The following is a 19,991-nucleotide window of genomic DNA, read 5'->3' as shown; positions in this document are numbered from 1 at the left end:
AGGTGAATGGGGACACAACCGGCAGGACCAGCGCCCCGCGGCAGGCGCGCACGGGAGGCTTGTTCGGCCAGGGCGGCGCGCACGGGAACGCTGGGCGCGAGCCCGCTGCGCCTGCGCGACGCAGGGCTCGCGACCCTTGGCCCTCCTCGCCGCAGCCGGCAGGAGGCGTGGCGGCCTGCGCGCGCGTGCGCCTGAGGGGCTGAGCCGGGCCGGGGCTCCCAGGGCTCCAGTGGCTCCTCCTATTCCCTCCTGGTCCGCTCGCTCGGCTCTGCCGGGCCGCAGCGCACCGTCGCCGGGCAGGGCAGGGCAGGGCAGTGGGAGGAGTGTGGCTCACCGCTCCTGGAATGTCGCAGTCTGCCATGTCCGAGACCTACGGTAGGAACAGGATGGGATAAGGGGACCCTACTCCTGTTCTTGAGGAGCGGGCCTGGGCCTGGGCTGTCACCTCCTAAGGAGCGAGGTGACGGCCGGTGTGTAGGGGGGGCGGCGGAGCGGGGTTTGAACTGGTGTGGTGTGAGGAGTGCAGCTGCCGGCTGCTGCTTCTGTCTTTTACCTGCTCTTGTGAGCTGTGTGCACCGTAGTGCCGTGCCTCCTCGCCCTTTGGTGCCGGGGCTGACACGACAGTGAGTGTTCAAAATGATCTTTCCTAGAGTGGACATACTGAAGTGCGAGCGGGATCTGAGCGAGGGAGCACGGACGCGTGCATTCGGAAGAAAAGTTGCAGTGTGTATTCGCTGGTTTCTTTAATTGGGTGGCGATTGTGTTCTTTTGAGGCTCAAGTTAGGATTTTGAACCTGGTGTGATAGATGTGCAAGCATTGAAAAGAGTTGATTTGGAGAGTGAGTTGTGGGGCAGAGATCAGTGAGTATGTTCATACGTTCCGATGTTGGCATGGATGTCTGACTGCTACTGGTAGAAAAACATGCAAAGGAGTATGCTGGAGTGCAGGCACTGACAGGGTGTGTCAGTGCTTTTACAGGGAAGCATCAGAGAAGTCAGGAGTCAAAAATGTAGGCAGCGCTGCTGTTGCTGGCTGGGTTGAGATGGAAAGCGACTGAACAGTGTTCATTTCTCTTCGTTACAACTTATCTTGAAACAACTCGGTTTGTTGAATCATTTTTTTCCCTACCTGTTTCCATAACATACAGATCTGTAATATTTAGCAGTAGAAAGCCAGCGTCATGCATATTAGCATGTTAAAAGTCTGTGTGATGGGGTTGTTGGAGAGTAAGATCAGAATTCAATAGTGTGATAAACTCTTTCACTTGTAATTTTCTAGCTTTGTCTGTTGCTGACATTTTACCGTCAGCAGTTGTTCACTCTTTAGAGCTGGACTTGTATTTTCCTGCTTTTAGAGCAGAATCTTGAAAATAAGGAATACTTTGGATAATTAAAGCAAAATTGGATACAACTGCTCTGCTACCTGTGAGGGAGGCTGGCATGGATATCAGGTGTGCTTACTAGTAGGCTAACTGACCTGATTATTTCTGCTGTGTAAGTCAATTTATTTTCAATACCATAGTCACACCTCTTTAAGATGTTTTGGCTCAGTGATCAGTGCTTTGGTGTACAGCAAATGCACAGAACTAAGTGATAAAATGAGGCAAGAATATGCATCGGCCTTCAGGGTGCAAATGTTAGGATATTAATTGATCAACAGCCAACTGTACATGAGCCAACAATGTGCAGAGGTGGCCAAGAATGCCAACAGCATCCTGCCCTGTATTAGGAACAGTGTAGCTATCAGGACCAGGGAAGTAACTGTCCCCCTGTACTCAGCAGTACTGAGTCCACACCTTGAGTACTGTGTTTGGTTTTGGGGCCTTCTCTACAAGACAGACATTGAGGTCCTGGAGCAGATCCAGAGGACAACAAAGCTGGTAAAGGGTCTGGAGAACAGGTCTTATGAGGAGCAGCTGAGTGAACTATGGTGGTTTAGTCTGGAGAAAAGGTGACCTTCTTGCTCTTTAAAACTACCTGAAAGGAGATTGGAGTGAGGTGGGTGGTCTTTTTTCCCTAGTAACAAGTGATAGGGCAGGAGGAAATGGCCTCAAGTTGCAGCAGGGGGAGGTTTAGATTGGATATTAGAGAAGAACCTTCTTCACTGAAAGAGTTATTAAAGGTTGGAACAGGCTTCCCAGGTAGGTGGTTGAATCCCAATCACTGGAGGTGTTTAAAAGACTCACCTATGGTGCTAAGGGACATGGTTTACCACTATGCTTGGTAGTTAAATAATGTTTGTACTTGATGATCTTAAAGGTCTTTTCCAACTGAAATTATTCTGTGATTAAGACCCTGCTTCTTATTTTCTTGAAACATGTAAAATTTATTTGTAGAATACACATGTGCTCTATAGATCTAGATTTGAGTTTGAACTAATTCTTCATGCTCTGAACTATTGTAGAATAGAATAGAATAAACCAGGTTGGAAGAGACCTTCGAGATCATCGTGCCCAAGCTATCATCCAACACCACCTAATCAACTAAACCATGCAACCAAGCATCCCATCAAGTCTCCTCCTGAACATCTCCAATGACGGTGACTCCACCACCTCCCCGGGCAGCCCATTCCAATGGCCAATCACTCTCTCTGTGTAGAATTTCTTCCTAACATCCAGTCTGAACCTCCCCTGGTGCAGCTTGAGACTGTGTCCTCTTGTTCTGGTGCTGGTTGCCTGGGAGAAGAGACCAGCCCCCACCTGTCTACAACCTCCCTTCAGGTAGTTGTAGAGAGCAATAAGGTCTCCCCTGAGCCTCAAGATCACCTTGGCTGTGCTTATAGTTGTCTCTAAGGAAATTGATTGGTATGCAATGAAAGATGATGGAGATAATTTCGGTGGTGCTCTTCTTCCCATGTTCTAATATAAGAAAGCTCAATAGATGATTGTGTCTGAAACAAATACATTTCAACATTTTTCATATTGTTACAATGACACAAAAGAGCAGGTTTAAGCCAAATGTCACTATTGATACTTTCAGAAAGTTTTAGTCTTCTAGAAAGCAAGCTCTTCAAATTGAAAGTTCGTAGTGGTGGGTTGTTCCTTTTGTTTGCTTAATTCTTGTTTGGTGTATTTCTCTTTTGAGTTTCTATGTTTGTCCTATTCATACACAAGCTACAAAAATTCTGAGCTGCAGTACTTGAGAGTGTCAAGGTTTAGAGTAGATACAAGAATAAAATCTAAGTTACAACATGAAATTTAACAATGTCTATACCATCTCTGGCCATAACAGTAGTCAGTATGTAATTTTGCAGTGTCCTGTCTATAGATGTAGCAGCCCAATTCACAGTTCAATGTAAAGAGGATGATGTGATAACATTGTGGTTCTTCTGTGTTGGATGAACATTCTGGGATTTAATGTGCTCACTATCCTAACACAGAGAGGTTTGTTTCTGACTAGCTGTTACAGTGATCATCAAGGATGATAGAAGTATTAAGACAGTGACCCCCCAATGACTGTGAGCAGTGGTTACTGTCGCCTCAGTGCTGGAATCCCTGCTCTTGAAGATACTTATTCATGAACTGAATTTTAACTATTATTACTTGGATTATGACCCATTCTAATTATGTAACCTTAAGTTTTTCATGCCATGTGGATAGACTCAGGAAACTGGTTGGTGGTTTGTTGGTTGAGTTTCTTTCAATGTCATTTTGCTCTCTTTTATAACAACTTTAATTTTACTGTGAGGTTTCAACTTCTCTTCCCTTTGAAAGGGTGTAAGTTTTGCAGTATTTTTCTCTATCCATAAGATAGTCTGGTCTGTCCTTTCTGCTATCATACTTTACTATACATTTTGGGTAATTTATATGTCCCTTCCTGACTTTTCTTTTCCCCCCTGGAGTTCTTTTCTCTGTGTCAGATTCTACTTTGAAGCTTTTCTGTTCACAGTTTTCCCAGCTGTTTCTGTCCCTTATTGTGATTCTTGTCTCTTCCCTCTTTTCAAGCCAAGGTCTGTAGCCTCTCATGGTTTTGGCACTAAATGCTTTGTTCAGAAACCATGTTTTCTCTCCTGTGGCTCTATTTGGTCAGTTACATATCTGTTCTTCATTCTAATCTTTTCATCTTTGTCCCATGTGATCAACTTATTTCCCTTACAAAGTGCCAAAAAAAAAAAAAGTGAATACAGAAAAGCCTGTTAATTTTAAGACTAAGTTTAGAAAGAATGTTTTACTGCTGCTTTTGGGAGAGGAACATCATTCTTTAAACAGTTTATCTTGTAACATTGAAAACAAATCCCTTATGCATAGCAAAATTCTTTCAATGTGAGTTTTCTCAGATGCAGTGGCCTCACTGTGGAGATTTAACATTTAACAACACATGGAATCATGGAAGTGTTAGACTCAGAAGGGACCTCAAGGATCATCTAGATCCAACCCACCTGCCATAGGCAGGGACACCTCACGCTAGATCAGGTTGCTCGGAGCCATGTCCACCCTGGCCTTAAAAACCTCCAGGGATGGAGCTTCTACCACCTCCCTGGGCAACCCATTCCAGTGTCTCACCACCCTCATGGGGAAGAATTTCTTCCTAACATGAAATCTGAATCTACCTATTTCTGTATTTGTTCCATTCCCCCTAGTCTTATCATTACCTGACACCCTAAAAATTCCCTCTCCAGCTTTCTTGTAGGCACCCTGAAGATACTGGAAGGCCACAATAAGCTCTCCTCTGAGCTTTCTCTTCTCCAGACAGAACAGCCCCAACTCCCTCAGTCTGTCCTCATAGGAGAGGTGCTCCAAGTCCTCTAATCGTCCCTGTGGCCCTTCTCTGGAGATGCTTGCTTTCATCTGTGCAAAACGTGTATGGACTTGTGTTATGGTAATTATAGACTGACATAGAAGTACTTTAGCCTTAACAAGTAAATGCAAAGCAACCTTTAGATTTTAAATGATATAAAGCTAGAAGAAAGACTATGATATGTAACATTACAGTCAAAACTCTGGTCTCTGCTTATCTGTGTTTTCTCTACCAGTCTCTACTACTCTGATCACATAAGTTTATCAGTCTCTGTTGTTGTCAGGGAATGTATAGTTTTCTGTCCTTTTAAAGAATAATAATCCTTTTTGGTCTGGACAACTTGATTCATCTTTTTCTCCCTATGCCATTCCCTTCCACTTCTCTGATGATCCCTGCATTTTTCACCCAGGCCTGCAGTTTATTTCAAATATGGTTTTATTGTTTAGAGGTGATAGCTCTCTTGCTTGTTAAGAAATCAGATCTTCCCTCTTTTGGCATTCATTATGCAGATCAGAACAGAGCCAAGTTTCTTTCTTTTACCTTTTTGTCAACTCTTATTGCTAGAGGAAGGAGTAAGCAGGGGAAATGGCTTCTCTTTCTGGCCCCCTTCTCTCTTTCTGGCCCCCTTCTCTCTTTATGAATGTAAATTCAAAGTGTTAATTACAAGACTGCATGTGTTTGGGAACACTGCTGCCTTTGGTGCTGAGAGTTTGTGGGGGGGGTGTTGGTGGTTTTTTTTTTTAATTACAAGATTTTTATATTTCCATAACAATGGTAGAATAAAACACATATCTCTTACTTTGATACTGTAAACAAGTGAAATGTAGCTGTAGTTTCAGCTTTTTGCTGAAACCTGTTTGTTGTTTTACCACTTTTTGTTTGCTACCTAAGCAGGTATTGAGTCAGCATTTAAGTGATTTATTTGTGGGAACTATTTCCTTTTCAAGTTGTCAGGCTCAGTAGAATTTTGAAAGGAATAGTGGTGGTGTTGCTATAATATGTTACCAGTTTGAAGACGTGAATATGAAATCCCCAAATATCACCTTTGCTCTCAGAGCAACATATAAAGCACTTCAACTTAAAGCATCTCGGGAAAAATACTCTGCTGTGCTGAAGCTGTCCCTGACAGTGACCCTGCTGTCTCAGCTCCCTGCCGGCCGCGTGTTAGAGTTGCTGTTCAGCATGGTTTTGTGGGTCGCACAACAACATTTAACAACCGGTGCTTACATTCTCAGAGCAAATCAGTGTGGGAACAGAGCTTCAGATTTGTTGTTTTCCCGGTTTATTTTGCCAGTACCTGTTACACTGCTGTCAACAGGATGAGTCTTCCTTGGGAAAAAAGGAAAGTAACCTTGAGCTTTGCAGTTGTTTTTATCAAGCCAATTGTAGCAGCATTCACCAGCTGTATAGCAGAAGCAGTTTTAATGGATTTCAGATTTTTATAAACAAAAAAACTCCTTCAGAGAAACAGATTACTGTAATTGTGACTGTGTCACAGAACATCTCACATTTTGGGGAGCTCTCTGAGAGTGATAAATCCAGTGAGGTTACACACACCCACAGCAGTTTAAATGTAGAAAAAATAAGTACACAAGGCAGCTCATTGCTTACATTTAAATCCTCTGTAAAAAGAGAAACTTGGCTTTCTGTCAGAGGTGAGGTTTTTTTTATTACTCTAACACTTTGGAGCTATTTATGATGTCTGCATTTCATACTAGCAATGAAAATTTGATAGAATGAAGCTGAGATGACATAAAATTCCCTTCTTTACAGGAGATAACACACAAAATTTTCACAACCTGAAGCAAAATCAGTTTTGTAACTTTGGGTTTTTTTTTCCATCCAGAAAGCATGAGCAGCTGGGTGGGGGCGTCAAGAATGAGAGGAGCTTGGAACAGACTGTCTGGAGTGTGTTAGTGGTCGCATTTGTGAGCAAGAAACAGTAATCTCTTTCTGAGAAGGGTAGAATATGGACTCTCTACCAAGTCTGTTACAACATTTGCAACAAGAAAAATCATGCATAGGTAAAATGTGGAAAAAAAGGCAAAATCCTTGGTAAAACACTGCCTCATTTTTAAATGTGAATAAAATTTGGAAGACAGGTGAAGATGAAGGATGGTGGCACATCCTAATACTCATAGCCCTGTATTTTTGTTATTAACTTTTCAACAATGGGATTTTTTTTTTTTACCATGTGATAAACTGGCTTGTTGCTTTTACCATTGCCCTGGGGGTGTTTATGAGGTGTCATAAGAGTTGACAATTCCTACATAAAATGGAATGAGCATGCGGAGATTTGTGTGTGTGTGCGTGTTAAATTTGATTTGTAAAACTAAAGACTCAAATGAGGTTCTGATAATGTATCAGTGCTTTGACTTGCCATCGCCTGAGTCAGGGTCTCTGTAACCCATTTCACAATTCATAGGATCATAGGTTGTTGGAAGGGACCTTTGAAAATCATCAAGTCCAACCCCCCTGCCAGAGTAGGACCATAGAATCTAGCACACGTCATGCAGGAACACACCCAGATGGGTCTTGAAAGTCTCCAGAGAAGGAAACTCCACAACCTCTCTGGGCAGCCCTTTCCAGTGCTCTGTGACCCTCACAGTGAAGAAGATCCTCCTCATGTTGAGGTGGAGCCTCCTGTGCTGTAGTTTTTAGCCATTATCCCTTGTCCTGTCACAGAGTGCAATGGAGAAGAGCTTGTCCCCTCCCTCTTGATACTCAGCCCTCAGATATTTATAACCATTTATTAAATTCCCTCTCAGTCTTCTCCAGACTAAAAAGCCCCAGGGCTCTCAATCTCTCCTCATAGGGCACATGTTCCAGTCACTTGATCATCCTGGTAGCTCTCCACTGGACTCTGTCAAGTAGATCCTTGTTCTTCTTGAACTGGGCAGCCCAAAACTGCCCCAGGTCTCTTAGTCTCTCTTCATAGAGAAGATGCTCAAGTCTCCTAATCATCCTTGTGGCTCTCTGTTGGACTCTCTCCAACAGGCCTCTGTCTCTCTTGAACTGGGGAGCCCAACACTGGACACAGTATTCCAGATGTTGTCTAACCAGGGCAGAGTAGAGGGGGAGGAGAACCTCCCTCAATCTGCTGGGCCCATTGCTGACCCACGCATAACTTGTCCACCAGGACTCCCAGGTCTTTCTCCACTGGGCTGCTCTCCAGCAGATCACCTCCTAACCTGTACTGGTGCAGTTTATTATTCCTTCCCAGCTGCAGGACTCTACTAATCCTTGTTGAACCTCATTAAGTTCCTCTCTGCCCAGCTCTCCAGTCTGTCCAAGTCTCACTGAATGGCTGCACAGCCTTCAGGTGTATCAGCCAAGCCTCCCAGGTTGGTATCCTCAGCAAACTTGCTGAGCAGACACACTGTCTGTCTGTCCCCTCATCAATGTCATCGATGAAGATGTTGAACAGGACTGGACCCAGCACTTATCCCTGGGGGACTCCACTAGTTACAGCTTTCCAGCTGGACTTGGCACCACTGAGCACCACTCTTTGCACTCTGTTGTGTAACCAGTTCCTAATCCATCTCATTGTCTGTTCTATCCCGTACTTCCTGAGCTTAGTCACAAGAATGGTATGGAAGGCTGTGTCAAAAGCCTTACTAAGGTCAAGGTAGACTGTATCCACTGGTCCCCCTGCACCTACCCATTCTGTTACAACATCATGGAAGGCTGAACACTGTTAACGAAATGAATGTTATTGGTTTTGTTGATATTTTGCTCTTAGTTCTTTTCATTCAATGCTTTCTTTTTGATGACTTCTGGAGATATGCTGTGTTTGTAAGAGAAACTAAAATAAAGTTGTAAAGGTGACTGCTCATGACAGAAAAATAAATAATGAATCTTGCACAAACTTTAAAGGCTGCCTTGATGGCAGGGGAAGGGAGTTGTAAAGTTTCTAATCACAGCATGTTAGTGTATATGTTTGAGAGTGGTAAGATAAGGAAGTGTTCTTCAGTCTTTAGCCAAGCAGATCTGAGAGGGGTTGTATTAAAGCATTATATGTAACTGTTGAAACATTATAGATCCTGAATGCATGTATTCCTAATGGACAGTGATGTAAATGGCTCATAAATAGGTAAAGTACCAGAAGTACCTGCATTTACCAGGTAGAAGAAACATGAAAGCAGGCATCCCAGAATAAGAATTACCTCTTGCATGTAAATTTTGTTCACAAATATTGTAGCTGTTCTATCTTTACAAGTATTAAAACAGAGTATTAAGCAGTTAATATAGAGAAGCTCAAGTTACTGTGAATAAAATAAAATAACCAAAAAATTCACAAATAGAGACCCACATTCATTTTAGGAAACAACATTATGTAGGGCTTTTGTACTGGCTGGTGATACTACATTTGTACTGGCTTGTGTACTTGGTCTTGTGAAAAACAAGGTGAGTGTGTACTAAAATTTAGCAGGTTTTGGGTTTTTTTGTCTTTCAATTTTCAGATTTCCTGTTTAAGTTCTTGGTCATAGGAAATGCTGGAACTGGAAAGTCCTGTTTACTACACCAATTTATTGAAAAGAAATGTAAGTATATGTAAGCATAGTAAGACTTCTCTGTTGCTTTGTATCACAGATGAAGGCTGTGCCTAAATGAGCATCTATTCTCTTTGTGAAAGTTCTCACAATTGTCTTATGTTTATAGATGAGAGTTTGTACTGAGAGTTGCGTTCAGAACCATGCTGCATTCACCAATATTTTTTGCCCACTGTTTGCCTCTTTCAAAATCCTGATATTGAGCAGTATTCTCTGCTTCTCTCAAATAAGCGTAACGGGTGGTTGACAAAAATGCAGACTTACTTTTGTGGTTATTGTGTTTTGCAGCTGGGTATACAGTAGAGACTTGGATCTTTGAGAAAAAATACTGAGCAGATGAAAGAACAGTTGAGTTGAATAGAGCTAGAAAGCCTGTCAATCTCTTTCTAAATAACAACATGAAGTATCTAAGGACTGTATTTTATAATAAATACTGGTAGAGACTCAGTTGTAAATGTTGGTTAGAGATAAATACTTGATAGAAATTTGCTGTTGGGTCGTGCATTTAGCATGATGACTAAACAAAAAATAATGTGCATTTAGAAACCCTTGTCAATCTAAGGTGACTTGTCTTTCTCAACTGAATGGCAATTCACCCTGTCTCTTGAGGAGCAGCTCTAGGATAATAATATGTAATCACTAAGGAATGTAGCATGATTCTGTGATTGAACTGTGTCCTTGCTTGCAGTAAGGGCGGTTGTATATTGCAGAGAATTTGTGATACCAATTATGTACAAAGGAAATATCTTAACTTCATGCTTTAAGAAGTAGCACCTGATTTTTTTCAAGGGCAAGACCATGTCTTTTTGTGTTCTGCTTTTCCATGAATTTTAAATTGCTTCCAAATGTTAGAACACACAGCTGGAAAAAAACAAAGTGTACCGTTATCTTGCCACTTAACTAATGTGAACTGGAAATTATTTAAGGCAGGACTTCTTAGTAATTTTCCACTGAATAAGCTGTTCAGAAATGCCAAGAACGTTTATTTCGGCATGGTGGCAGTAGACTGACAAGTGGCACTGAATTTGGTAGTTTGAGAAATAATTTTGTGATTACACAGAGGTGTTTCAATTATACCTTAATTGGATTATGTAAAAAAAAAGAAAATAATGATTCACACTAACTAGTCTCCAAATAAGTTTGGTCTTATTTCTTTTTTGTAGTCAAAGATGACTCAAATCATACTATAGGAGTGGAGTTTGGTTCAAAGATCATAAACGTTGGTGGTAAATATGTAAAATTGCAGATATGGGATACAGCAGGACAAGAGAGATTCAGGTACCCTTTTCAATTCTTTTATTAAGTGTTTGTTATTAAATGGTTGCTGTGGGTATTGGGTATTGTTTACCCCTGTTTATATGTTAGGCATAGCTTCTTGGTCAGTTGTATGAACTTTCGTATTATTAACTATGCCGGATCTTCCAACTTGGACATGGCAACATACATCTACTGATTTAAGCAAAGCAAAGCTGCCTTGCAGGGTCTGAGCTTCTGCTCTTTCCTTTGGGTATTTTCTGTGATAATTAAGGTATGAGTAGAACCCGTGGCTAAAGGTTTGTTCACCAGCCAAACTCAGAACAGTTTTTTTAGATTGTGTGCTTAACTCTGTTTTGAAGACCTTTTATTGGTTGAGAAAAAAGTAAATGCCAGGAAGTTGTAAGCTGTTCACAATTTGCAGGAAAATGGTTTCATAGGATAATGTTCTTTTATCAGGGAAAAAGAAATAAATTGGTTACCAAGTTCATTGGGTAAATGCACTTCTAGAGGACCGAGGTCTCTTAACTTTGTTAAAGAACAAGAAATGCATTTGTTAGCTTAGAACCACCAATGTACTGGGGTTAAAATACTGCTGTATTTTAACTGTCACATCTGAGGCATCTATCAAACTCAATAAAGGCCTAGTGTGTCTGGGTACATTCACCCTCAAGCATATCATAATATAAACATATCAAAAATATTGGGGGGGGGTTGGTGTCTGTGTGTGTGAGGTTTCTTTGGTTGGTGGAGGGCAGTGGCTAACTATACAGTCACAGTGTTAGAGAAGTTCTTTGGATACACCCATTACTAGATAAAGCTGAGCAAGTGCTCAGCAAGTAGCCTCCATTAATGAGATCTCTTCAGTGTGTTGGCCCAGATATCATGGGGTTCTGAGGAGCTTGGAGGTTCTGTACTTTCAGAGGCTTGTGCAAATTCTGCTCTCAAGTTCAAAGTGCCACAGATTACCAGTCATTTTTTCCTGTTTTTTATAATCAATCTAATTCTTTTCCTTTTAAAGCTGATCACACCTCTGCACAATTAGCAGGGGTTTTTCTTCCTCTACCTTTTGAAGGATGTTTTGCTTTTAGTTTCCTTGCTTGAGGAGCAGCTTGAGGATTCTTACATTGTTCAGTTACAATTACTTTACTCATTTTCTTCCCGTGCTGAGAGTTCAAACATAAGTTAATTATGATTATGGTGATTAATGATGATGATTGTGGTAACATCATCAGGTCCCAGTTCTGTATCAGGCAATAAAGTATTGCGATATGTGTAGCTTCAGCAGCAAACAGGTTCAAATGGACTCTGGCTATATCTCGTGACAGGGCTTTGTCAAATGTCTTTTTGTAAATAGCCTACTGCCATACAGCTGATAAGACTGTCTAAAAGACACATTTTATTTTAAATGTGTAAATGAGACCTCTGTTTCGTGCTATAGATTGCATTATATTCACCCAGATTTAAAACAAGATATTATGGAAATGTAAATCTACTTTTATTTCAGGTCTGTAACAAGGAGTTACTACAGAGGAGCTGCAGGTGCATTGCTTGTTTATGACATAACCAGGTAAAATCTCTTATAGATTACTGGATACAATTAACACACAGTGATTCCTCTCACCTAATCAGAGAATGGACAAGAAGAAAATAATTATAAAAAGTACTTCTGTTTTAGTGTGTGTTTAAGTCTTGGAACTTGTATGCATGAAATGTTGTCAATGTCTTAAATGTAAACAGCCTCAAAGGGTTAGACAAATACAGGGGAACTGGCCTACCAGTATCTGTTTTAATCATGGTGGTATACATGCACCCACTGACTCAAGAAGCTTTGCAACAGAAACTAAGAGCAGACTTCAGCCACATTTAACCAAGGTAGTACACCCCTACGTGTGGAAGCCGCTTCTTAGTATGCTGGTATAACAGGTCATCCTCTGGCTAGCTTTACCTACACATTCCTCAACTGTGGCACAAAATTCTGTTCATCTGTGCATTTTGTAAAATTTTAATATTATAGGCAGCCAATGGAATACCATTCAATATTTCCACATTTGTGTCCTGGCCACCATTGACCGATACTTGTCAGGTAATTTTTGTGCCGGTTAACGCCGATTCCCTCGATCTGTTGGGTTTTGTCCCGTGAGTGGCCTCTTCTCCTCTGAGCAGTCTTTGAAATAGTCACATTGTTCTTTTCTTAAGGTCAGTTGGACTCATTTTTCAGTCTTACTGCTTGAAAGCATTATCTCTGACCACCATGACAATGACTAATGGTGTGTGCAGGGTAGCAGCCTGCAGTATTACTGGTCTTGACACAAATATGGAAGCTCAATTCTACGTAAATCTGGTAAATCTTGCTATCTCACCTGAAATTTTGTTATCAATTGAATTTCAGCTCATTGTCACCCCAAAAATTCATGCACAAAAGGCTGAGCCTACATCACTGCTTAAAATTTTAGCTTTTCACATTAACAAGGTGTTGTGTCATTATGTATATTTATTTATATATTGTGGTTAACCTCAATTTTGCTTCTTAGAGACTTTAAACTTTGAAATAGTTTCATGAAGGAACTTGATACTCTTCCCAGTTCATAGCTGGCATATTGCGATGTGTAGATGACTTGCCTGACTAGCAGCAATTTGTTGTTTGCCACAAATACAGATTTGCCTTCTGAGTTTTAGTTGAGTGATCTGTTCACAAGCAAGGAGTGTGTTCCAATAAAGGATGTCGTTTTCTACATAGCCGGGAAACCTACAATGCGCTTACTAATTGGTTGACGGATGCCAGAATGTTAGCAAGTCAAAATATTGTGATTATTCTTTGTGGAAACAAAAAGGATCTTGATGCAGATCGTGAAGTTACTTTTTTAGAAGCATCTCGGTTTGCACAAGAAAATGGTAAGTGGTACAAAGTCTTCATGTGGCATTCAGAGATGCTTAATACTTACTTTATTTATTTATTTTGTAGTCAGGGACTATTTTTCCCATTGTATGTTGTCAAAAATCTACAGAAAAGGGTTCTGGCAGCACATGATGAGGTCCAGTTCTGGGCCCCTCAGTTTAGGAAGGATGCTGACTTGCTGGAACGTGTCCAGAGAAGGGCAACAAAGTTGGTGAGGGGTTTGGAGGACAAGCCCTACGAAGAGAGGCTGAGGGAGCTGGGGTTGCTTAGCCTGGAGAAGAGGAGACTCAGGGGGGACCTTATTGCTCTCTACAACTACCTTAAGGGAGGTTGTAGACAAGCAGAGGTTGGTCTCTTCTCCCAGGCAACCAGCACTAGAACAAGAGGACACAGTCTCAGGCTGCACCAGGGGAGGTTTAGGCTGGAGGTTAGGAAGAAGTTCTACACAGAGAGAGTGATTGCTCATTGGAATGGGCTGCCCGGGGAGGTGGTGGAGTCACCATCACTGGAGGTGTTCAGGAGGAGACTTGATAGGGTGCTTGGTGCCATGGTTTAGTTGATTAGGGGGTTTGGATTAGTTGATAGGTTGGATGCGATGACCTTGAAGGTCTCTTCCAACCTGGTTTATTCTATTCTATAAAGAGAGGACAGTGCCTCTGTGCTGGTAGAAGCATGTGCTGTTTACATCTCATTACTAGTGATACTTCCACTTGGAGTTTCTTCTACATGGAGAGATATTCTCTAGGGAATGTAAAACAACTTCAGGTATTGCCTTGCCTCCGGTGGGCTGAGGAAAAAATTGAGAGTACGATTTCCTAGCTTTCAGTATTTTTGTATTCTGTAGCTAGTAGGTAATGTTGGATGGGGTGTGCTGCAGTTGGAAGCAGAGAGTTTTACTCATGGGAAACTGAGTTCAGTGCATGGCATGGATCCAGAAGACTACTGGTTGGGCTGTAGTGTTTAGAGTTTCCAGTCTGAGGACACGTTTTTGGCGGTAGTTCTTATTAAGAAAATTTGTATTCCTAGCTTTCATGCTTTCGATTACTATGTCAGATATTCCAAACTGATTGGAGATTGTTTTTCTTGTGTCAAATTCAGAGCTGATGTTCTTGGAAACAAGTGCACTAACGGGGGAAAACGTTGAAGAGGCCTTTGTACAGTGTGCAAGAAAAATACTCAATAAAATTGAATCAGGTAAATTGATATTTATGTTCTTTCTTCTTTTTGTTTCCTGGAAACAGAAAGTGCACCTGGCAGTATCACCATTGAAAGTTCCCTAACAGAATTAATCCACAGAATCAAAATTTTCATTTTGCTAAAATAGCCCATTTGGGTTTTACCTGCATCCCACATGCTTTAGGAGGAATGGGTGTGTAAGTCAGATCTGTGTATCTAAAAAGGATGGTGGTGGTGTGAATTGTGGGTGTCTTTGCGCAGTATTTACCTTAACAGTCAGCTCTGAGGGCAGGCTGTGTGCTCTGTAGGTTGCTGTCTCCCTACAAACATCAAGCCTGACATTGGACTCCTTTAGCAATGCAGAATAAAGACTTAGTATCAAGGCAGACAAAAGTTTTAGTTCTGCTTCAGATATGTAGTAGGAAATAAACTCCAGAGAATTTGAATAGCAACACTGAGCATTTCAGGGACGCTTCCTAGCAACTGTTTTCTCTGAAGTGACCTTCTTGCCTCTTGGTTGAAACCATTTTTACTTTTGCAGATCTAGAAATATACCAGAAGTTTCTCAGTACAAGTGGGCAGGTTTCTATTGGAGACAGGCTCAAAAGTGTTAGGTGACATTATAGCTAGTTTGCACTCCAGTTTTTCTGTCTCATCTTCTAGCTGTTAGATATCTTCAAAGTTTTAAATATTGGCCATATTGAAGCCTGTCTTAGGCTGGAATTGCATATTTTGAATGCCAAACATACATTTTTAGATTAGAAGAATGCAGTGTTTTCATAGGAATTTGCTAATTACTGCATCAAACCAATGCTGAACAGCACCTTTCATTTTAAACAGGCCAACAAACAAAAAGCCCCAAACAAAATACAAATTAAGCAAAACAAAACCAATCCCACCACAAGCAAAAATTCAAAGTATAGCTGGTTCCTTATGGTACTGTAGTTCCATGACTGATTGAAAGAAGCCTTATCACACAGAAGTAAATCCTGTTTCCTGTGAGCTGCTTCTGTTTACTTTGTGCCAGCACACATGCACCGAGTCCTGGAAAAACTGAGACTGGAAAGAACCTATGGAAGTCTGTAGACCATCCTCCTGTTTAAAGCACATTTGGGTTCAGATTGGGAGCGCTTGCCCAGGGCTTGTCAAGGCTTATTTTGAGATGCTCCGGGAACAAAGATTCTATAGTCCCCCTGTAGCTGTTTATAGCTCTGAAAATTGGTAGTTAGCAATGTGTTCCATTGCTAACCAATTGTTGCTGCCTACTTAGTCCCCAGCCTGTAACAGTGCTTGGAGTTGTTCCATTACCGCTGCTGAGCTCTATATGTTTAGTTTCATGAGGTTTCTGCTAGGCTGTTCCTCTAGCTTGGCCAAGGACTTTTCTTGAATGGCAGCCCTACCTTCAAGCTATCAACTGGTCCCCTTAGTGTGGGGGAACGATGTTGATAGCTAACTTACAAAGGGCTGATGTGCTAACTTAGAAAGTGCTTGTGTGTGTGATGAACCTGAAGAAGTGATCTGAATTATTCAGAGGGATTCTGTGTTGTTGGGTTTTTTTCTCTGTTTGGTTTTGTTTGTTTATTTTAGACCAAACGTTTCTAATCTTGGCCATTCCTCCATACAGCCATAAGAACCCTTCTGACGGCACAGGATATGGAGTAGGCAGAAGTGGAGAGCAGAAGTAGGCATGGTTGAGCTCATTCCCTCTGAGGATAGTGCTTTATGCAGTTCTCCTGTTAGATTGATCCATTTTTATTCGGCTTGATAGCTGTGGTACTACTTTCTTTGCATATTAGTCTCTGAAAGCAGGTTTTCTTTAACAGTGCTCACAGAAAACATTTTGGACATTTCCCTTGTTAAACATAATTAGTACCAACACATTTCTGTGAGACTAACTCACAGACAAACTGCTTCTGTTGTTGATGATTAAGGGCACAGTTGCAATTACAGGAGAAGCTGATGCAGGTTTGGAATTGCATAAAAGTAAACAGAAATGCAGTAGATTTCTCCATAACTAGAGCAGAATATCATTATGCATTTTCTAACTGATACTGCCAGTTAAATTGGAATGTGTCATTTGCATGTTATCCATCTTCTTGTGACCATTTTGTTTCTCATCAGGAGAACTGGATCCAGAAAGGATGGGTTCAGGTATTCAGTATGGAGATGCTGCCTTGAGACAGTTGAGATCACCACGCAGAGCACAAGCACAAAGTGCTCAAGAGTGTGGATGTTAAAGAAGCAAAACACAAAATCCCAAATACTTACTTTAGATACAGAAGGTAAGGTTACAGAACTCTGGGGGTGTTGGGTAAATTACTGTATTTCATCAATGTGCTTGTAAAGTAATGTTAGAATGAATCTGTTGGGTTTTTTGTACTTTGGTTTTTCTTCTACCATCTGCTCCCTAAAGCAGGACTAATGCTCTTAGCGAAGTATTTTTAGGTCTTCGCTTACTGAGTAATACTGTGGAAAACATTTTCAAATTCTATATTCCTGAAATGTATTACAGCAGCCTTGACAGTTACCTAACATGCTGTACAAAAGGTAAGTAATTTCTGTTCTGTCCTGGACAAATACTACTAGAAAAGAGAATTCACAAGCTGTATGATGCATTATCCTGTGCTTGTCCAAAGCTATGATACAGTCTTTCCTGAGAATATGAAGTCCAGGAGACTTGAAAACTAAAGATAATACTGGATTTCAAACTTCCACTAACCTTTTTTTCCCTACCTAAAAGCAGCCTCCGGTCATTCTGATTCCTGTCCGTGATGAGCAGAAATGTAAACGAGAATAGTAGCATTTTCTGCTTAAGCAATGTTATCATCTAAAGTAGCTCTTCTAGGGCTGTTGCAACCTACAGATTGTGTGCAGTCTTATAAGAAAAGTCTTCCCAAGATGTTCTTCAGGGAATGTGAGGAGCAGATTTTTCCTTTTAACAGTGTAGGGAAGAGACACAGAAGTCGCATAACCTGCTCTGGTAGTTAGTCTTTATAAGAAAGAGTAGTCCTTAAGACACCTCTCAATGTTCAAGGATTTTTACTTAACTCCTTGCAGTATGTAAGTGACTCTTAGGACAGGTCTTCCTCCCTACATAGTTAATTATTCTGATACAATCAATCTTTGTTTCTCTAATAGAAGGACAGCGATGTCAAATTAAGCACTGCAGGCAATAGTTACTGCATTGTTTTTACTATACTCATTTTTATACAACATTAAAATAAGTGTACTCTGCACTGGTTAGGCCACACCATGAGTACTGTGTCCAGTTCTGGGCCCCTCAGTTTAGGAAGGACATTGAGACACTTGAAAGTGTCCAGAGAAGGGCAACAAGGCTGGGGAGAGGCCTTGAGCACAAGCCCTACAAGGAGAGGCTGAGGGAGCTGGGATTGTTTAGCCTGGAGAAGAGGAGGCTCAGGGGCGACCTTATTGCTCTCTACAACTACCTGAAGGGCAGTTGTGGGCAGGTGGCAGTTGGTCTCTTCTCCCAGGCGACCAGCACCAGAACAAGAGGACACAGTCTCAAGCTGTGCCAGGGGAAGTTTAGGCGCAAGGTGAGGAGAAAGTTCTTCACTGAGAGTCATTAGCCATTGGAATGGGCTGCCCAGGGAGGTGGTGGAGTCCCTGTCCCTGGAGGGGTTCAAGAGGGGATTGGACGTGGCACTTGGTGCCATGGTTTAGTCGTGAGGTCTGTGGTGACAGGCTGGACTTGATGCTCTTTGATCCAACCTTGGTGATTCTGTGTATTAGGATGGACTGGACTCCAGGCCAGGGCCAAAGCACCACAATAAGGGAGCATACAATTTTACATTCTTATATTTTGTTCTATTCTGGGAGCCTGGCTCCCAATTAAAGCTCCGAATTTTAAATAACAGATAGGAGTCCCTGAACTGCTTCCCTCCCTTCTCGTCCTCCTATAAATATCATCCTTCAGCAGAGAGACTGCTGGAAAAGGGCATTAATTGAGTTCAGCTTAGGTACAGCTTCTCCAGGAAGGGATATTTATTCATCTTACTTTGGGAGTTTTCAGACTGATCAGAGAGAGATGGAGTTCTCATGTATTTTACAGCAGTCCTTGCCAGTGGCATTTGAAGGAACAGAAAAGCTTGAAGGCTATGCATTTTTTAAAAACATCTTTCCACTGTCTGCGAACTGGGCAGCCCGCTGCTGAGAGAAAGGTGTACTGCGTGGTGTGGGGCAGGAGTCTGCACGGGACGTGGACGTCTGCAAAGCGAACGCGATCCTTGGGTGGACAATATTAAGACTCGTACCTGTATGTAAAACATTTACCCATTTTTGTTCTTTCACCTCTGGTTTAAAGCATCGCTATCTACTGTAAATAGTGGCACATTAAACTTACAGAGCATGGTATACTGATGTATGCTGATAGAATGTTGCACTACAGGCAGTTCAATATTTTATTTTTCTATCATACAAATGAATTTAACTGAGGTAGGCTTTGTCATGCTTGTTTCTTGCACAACAGCTTTCTGAGATACGTGTCTCTATCTCCTGAATTCTAGAACCACTGGCACTGGCAGCGAGGGCTTGTTTCATTTGTTCCTCCTTTGCCCCATTCTAACAAGCTGTTGACACGACTGACTCTCAACATACGGTTAGGACCCGCACTTAACATTTCCTTAACGCGTCGGGCCGGAAAAGTAATTTTTATCGACATTCAGATATCCTGGTTTGTCACACTTCTTAAATAACTTCTGAAGCTGTTTTATCACATTTCCAAAGTTAAAAGTCTCTCAAATGCTTGATGACTGACTTGGATTTTTTTTTTTCCCCTTGGTCCTCATGTTTTGTATTACTCTGGCATAGTGAAGGCGGAATGTAGATGGGAACAGAACTGTGCGTCTTCTGTGTGTGGGAATTCTAGGGCAGGGCCTTGGGTTTATGGGTTCTCCTATCACAAACGGAGCATCAGCTGTGGAAATATGGTCTGTATTGAAGCAGACCTGGTGAGGTACAAACTGAACCCAACTGGCTGGCTCTAAAGTATCCTGAATGTATGAAATTGAAAGTACTACTTTCTTTCTTTAAAAAAAATACCAAGTACAATTAACAATTTGAATTTTAAAATTAGACTTTAAAACTGGGCACTTGCAAGCTGTAGTGCTGGAGCTCTACCCTTTGAACTACTTTTAAGTGCTGTCCATTAAAGCCTCCAGGAGACTCATGTGATGGAAGGAAAAATGCCAAGCATGCTACTTACGTTTCTGCATTAAAACATAGCATTCAGAGTTTCTTTCCTGCTCTCTTTTAAGCTTGAGAAAGAGCTCTGGGGCAAGAGATTAGGAATCCATTCCTCATCTGGAGACAGAAGAGGAAGAGCTTTGTTGGGGGGGTCCAAGAGAGAGGACCAA

At 41.6% G+C, this 19,991-nt stretch overlaps 1 protein-coding gene across 1 annotated transcript; it reads left to right on the top strand.

Annotated features, from left to right (window-relative positions):
• The first annotated feature begins 200 nt into the window (after window positions 1-200).
• Window positions 201-19,113, top strand: RAB4A (RAB4A, member RAS oncogene family). Its single transcript, XM_009901177.2, has 8 exons — window positions 201-375; window positions 9,201-9,281; window positions 10,454-10,568; window positions 12,052-12,114; window positions 13,285-13,439; window positions 14,542-14,637; window positions 16,741-16,901; window positions 18,689-19,113. Exons 1-7 carry the CDS (start codon window positions 345-347, stop codon window positions 16,854-16,856), a joined length of 657 nt encoding a protein of 218 aa, XP_009899479.1. The 5' UTR covers window positions 201-344; the 3' UTR covers window positions 16,857-16,901; window positions 18,689-19,113.
• Window positions 19,114-19,991: the final 878 nt, after the last annotated feature.

This window comes from Dryobates pubescens, chromosome 6, assembly GCF_014839835.1.
Source record: "Dryobates pubescens isolate bDryPub1 chromosome 6, bDryPub1.pri, whole genome shotgun sequence".
In the NCBI taxonomy this organism is placed as follows: Eukaryota; Metazoa; Chordata; class Aves; order Piciformes; family Picidae; genus Dryobates; species Dryobates pubescens.
The sequence above is the reverse complement of the archived record's forward strand: the minus strand, read 5'-3'. Positions and strand labels throughout refer to the sequence as shown.

What these genes read in the sequence shown, in the direction of transcription:
- RAB4A (XM_009901177.2), top strand. Translation starts at nt 345, where the DNA reads ATGTCGCAGTCTGCCATGTCCGAGACCTACG. An exon ending in CCAATTTATTGAAAAGAAAT is followed by an intron (nt 9,282 to 10,453) that starts GTAAGTATATGT and finishes TCTTTTTTGTAG; the next exon opens with TCAAAGATGACTCAAATCAT. An exon ending in ACTCAATAAAATTGAATCAG is followed by an intron (nt 14,638 to 16,740) that starts GTAAATTGATAT and finishes GTTTCTCATCAG; the next exon opens with GAGAACTGGATCCAGAAAGG.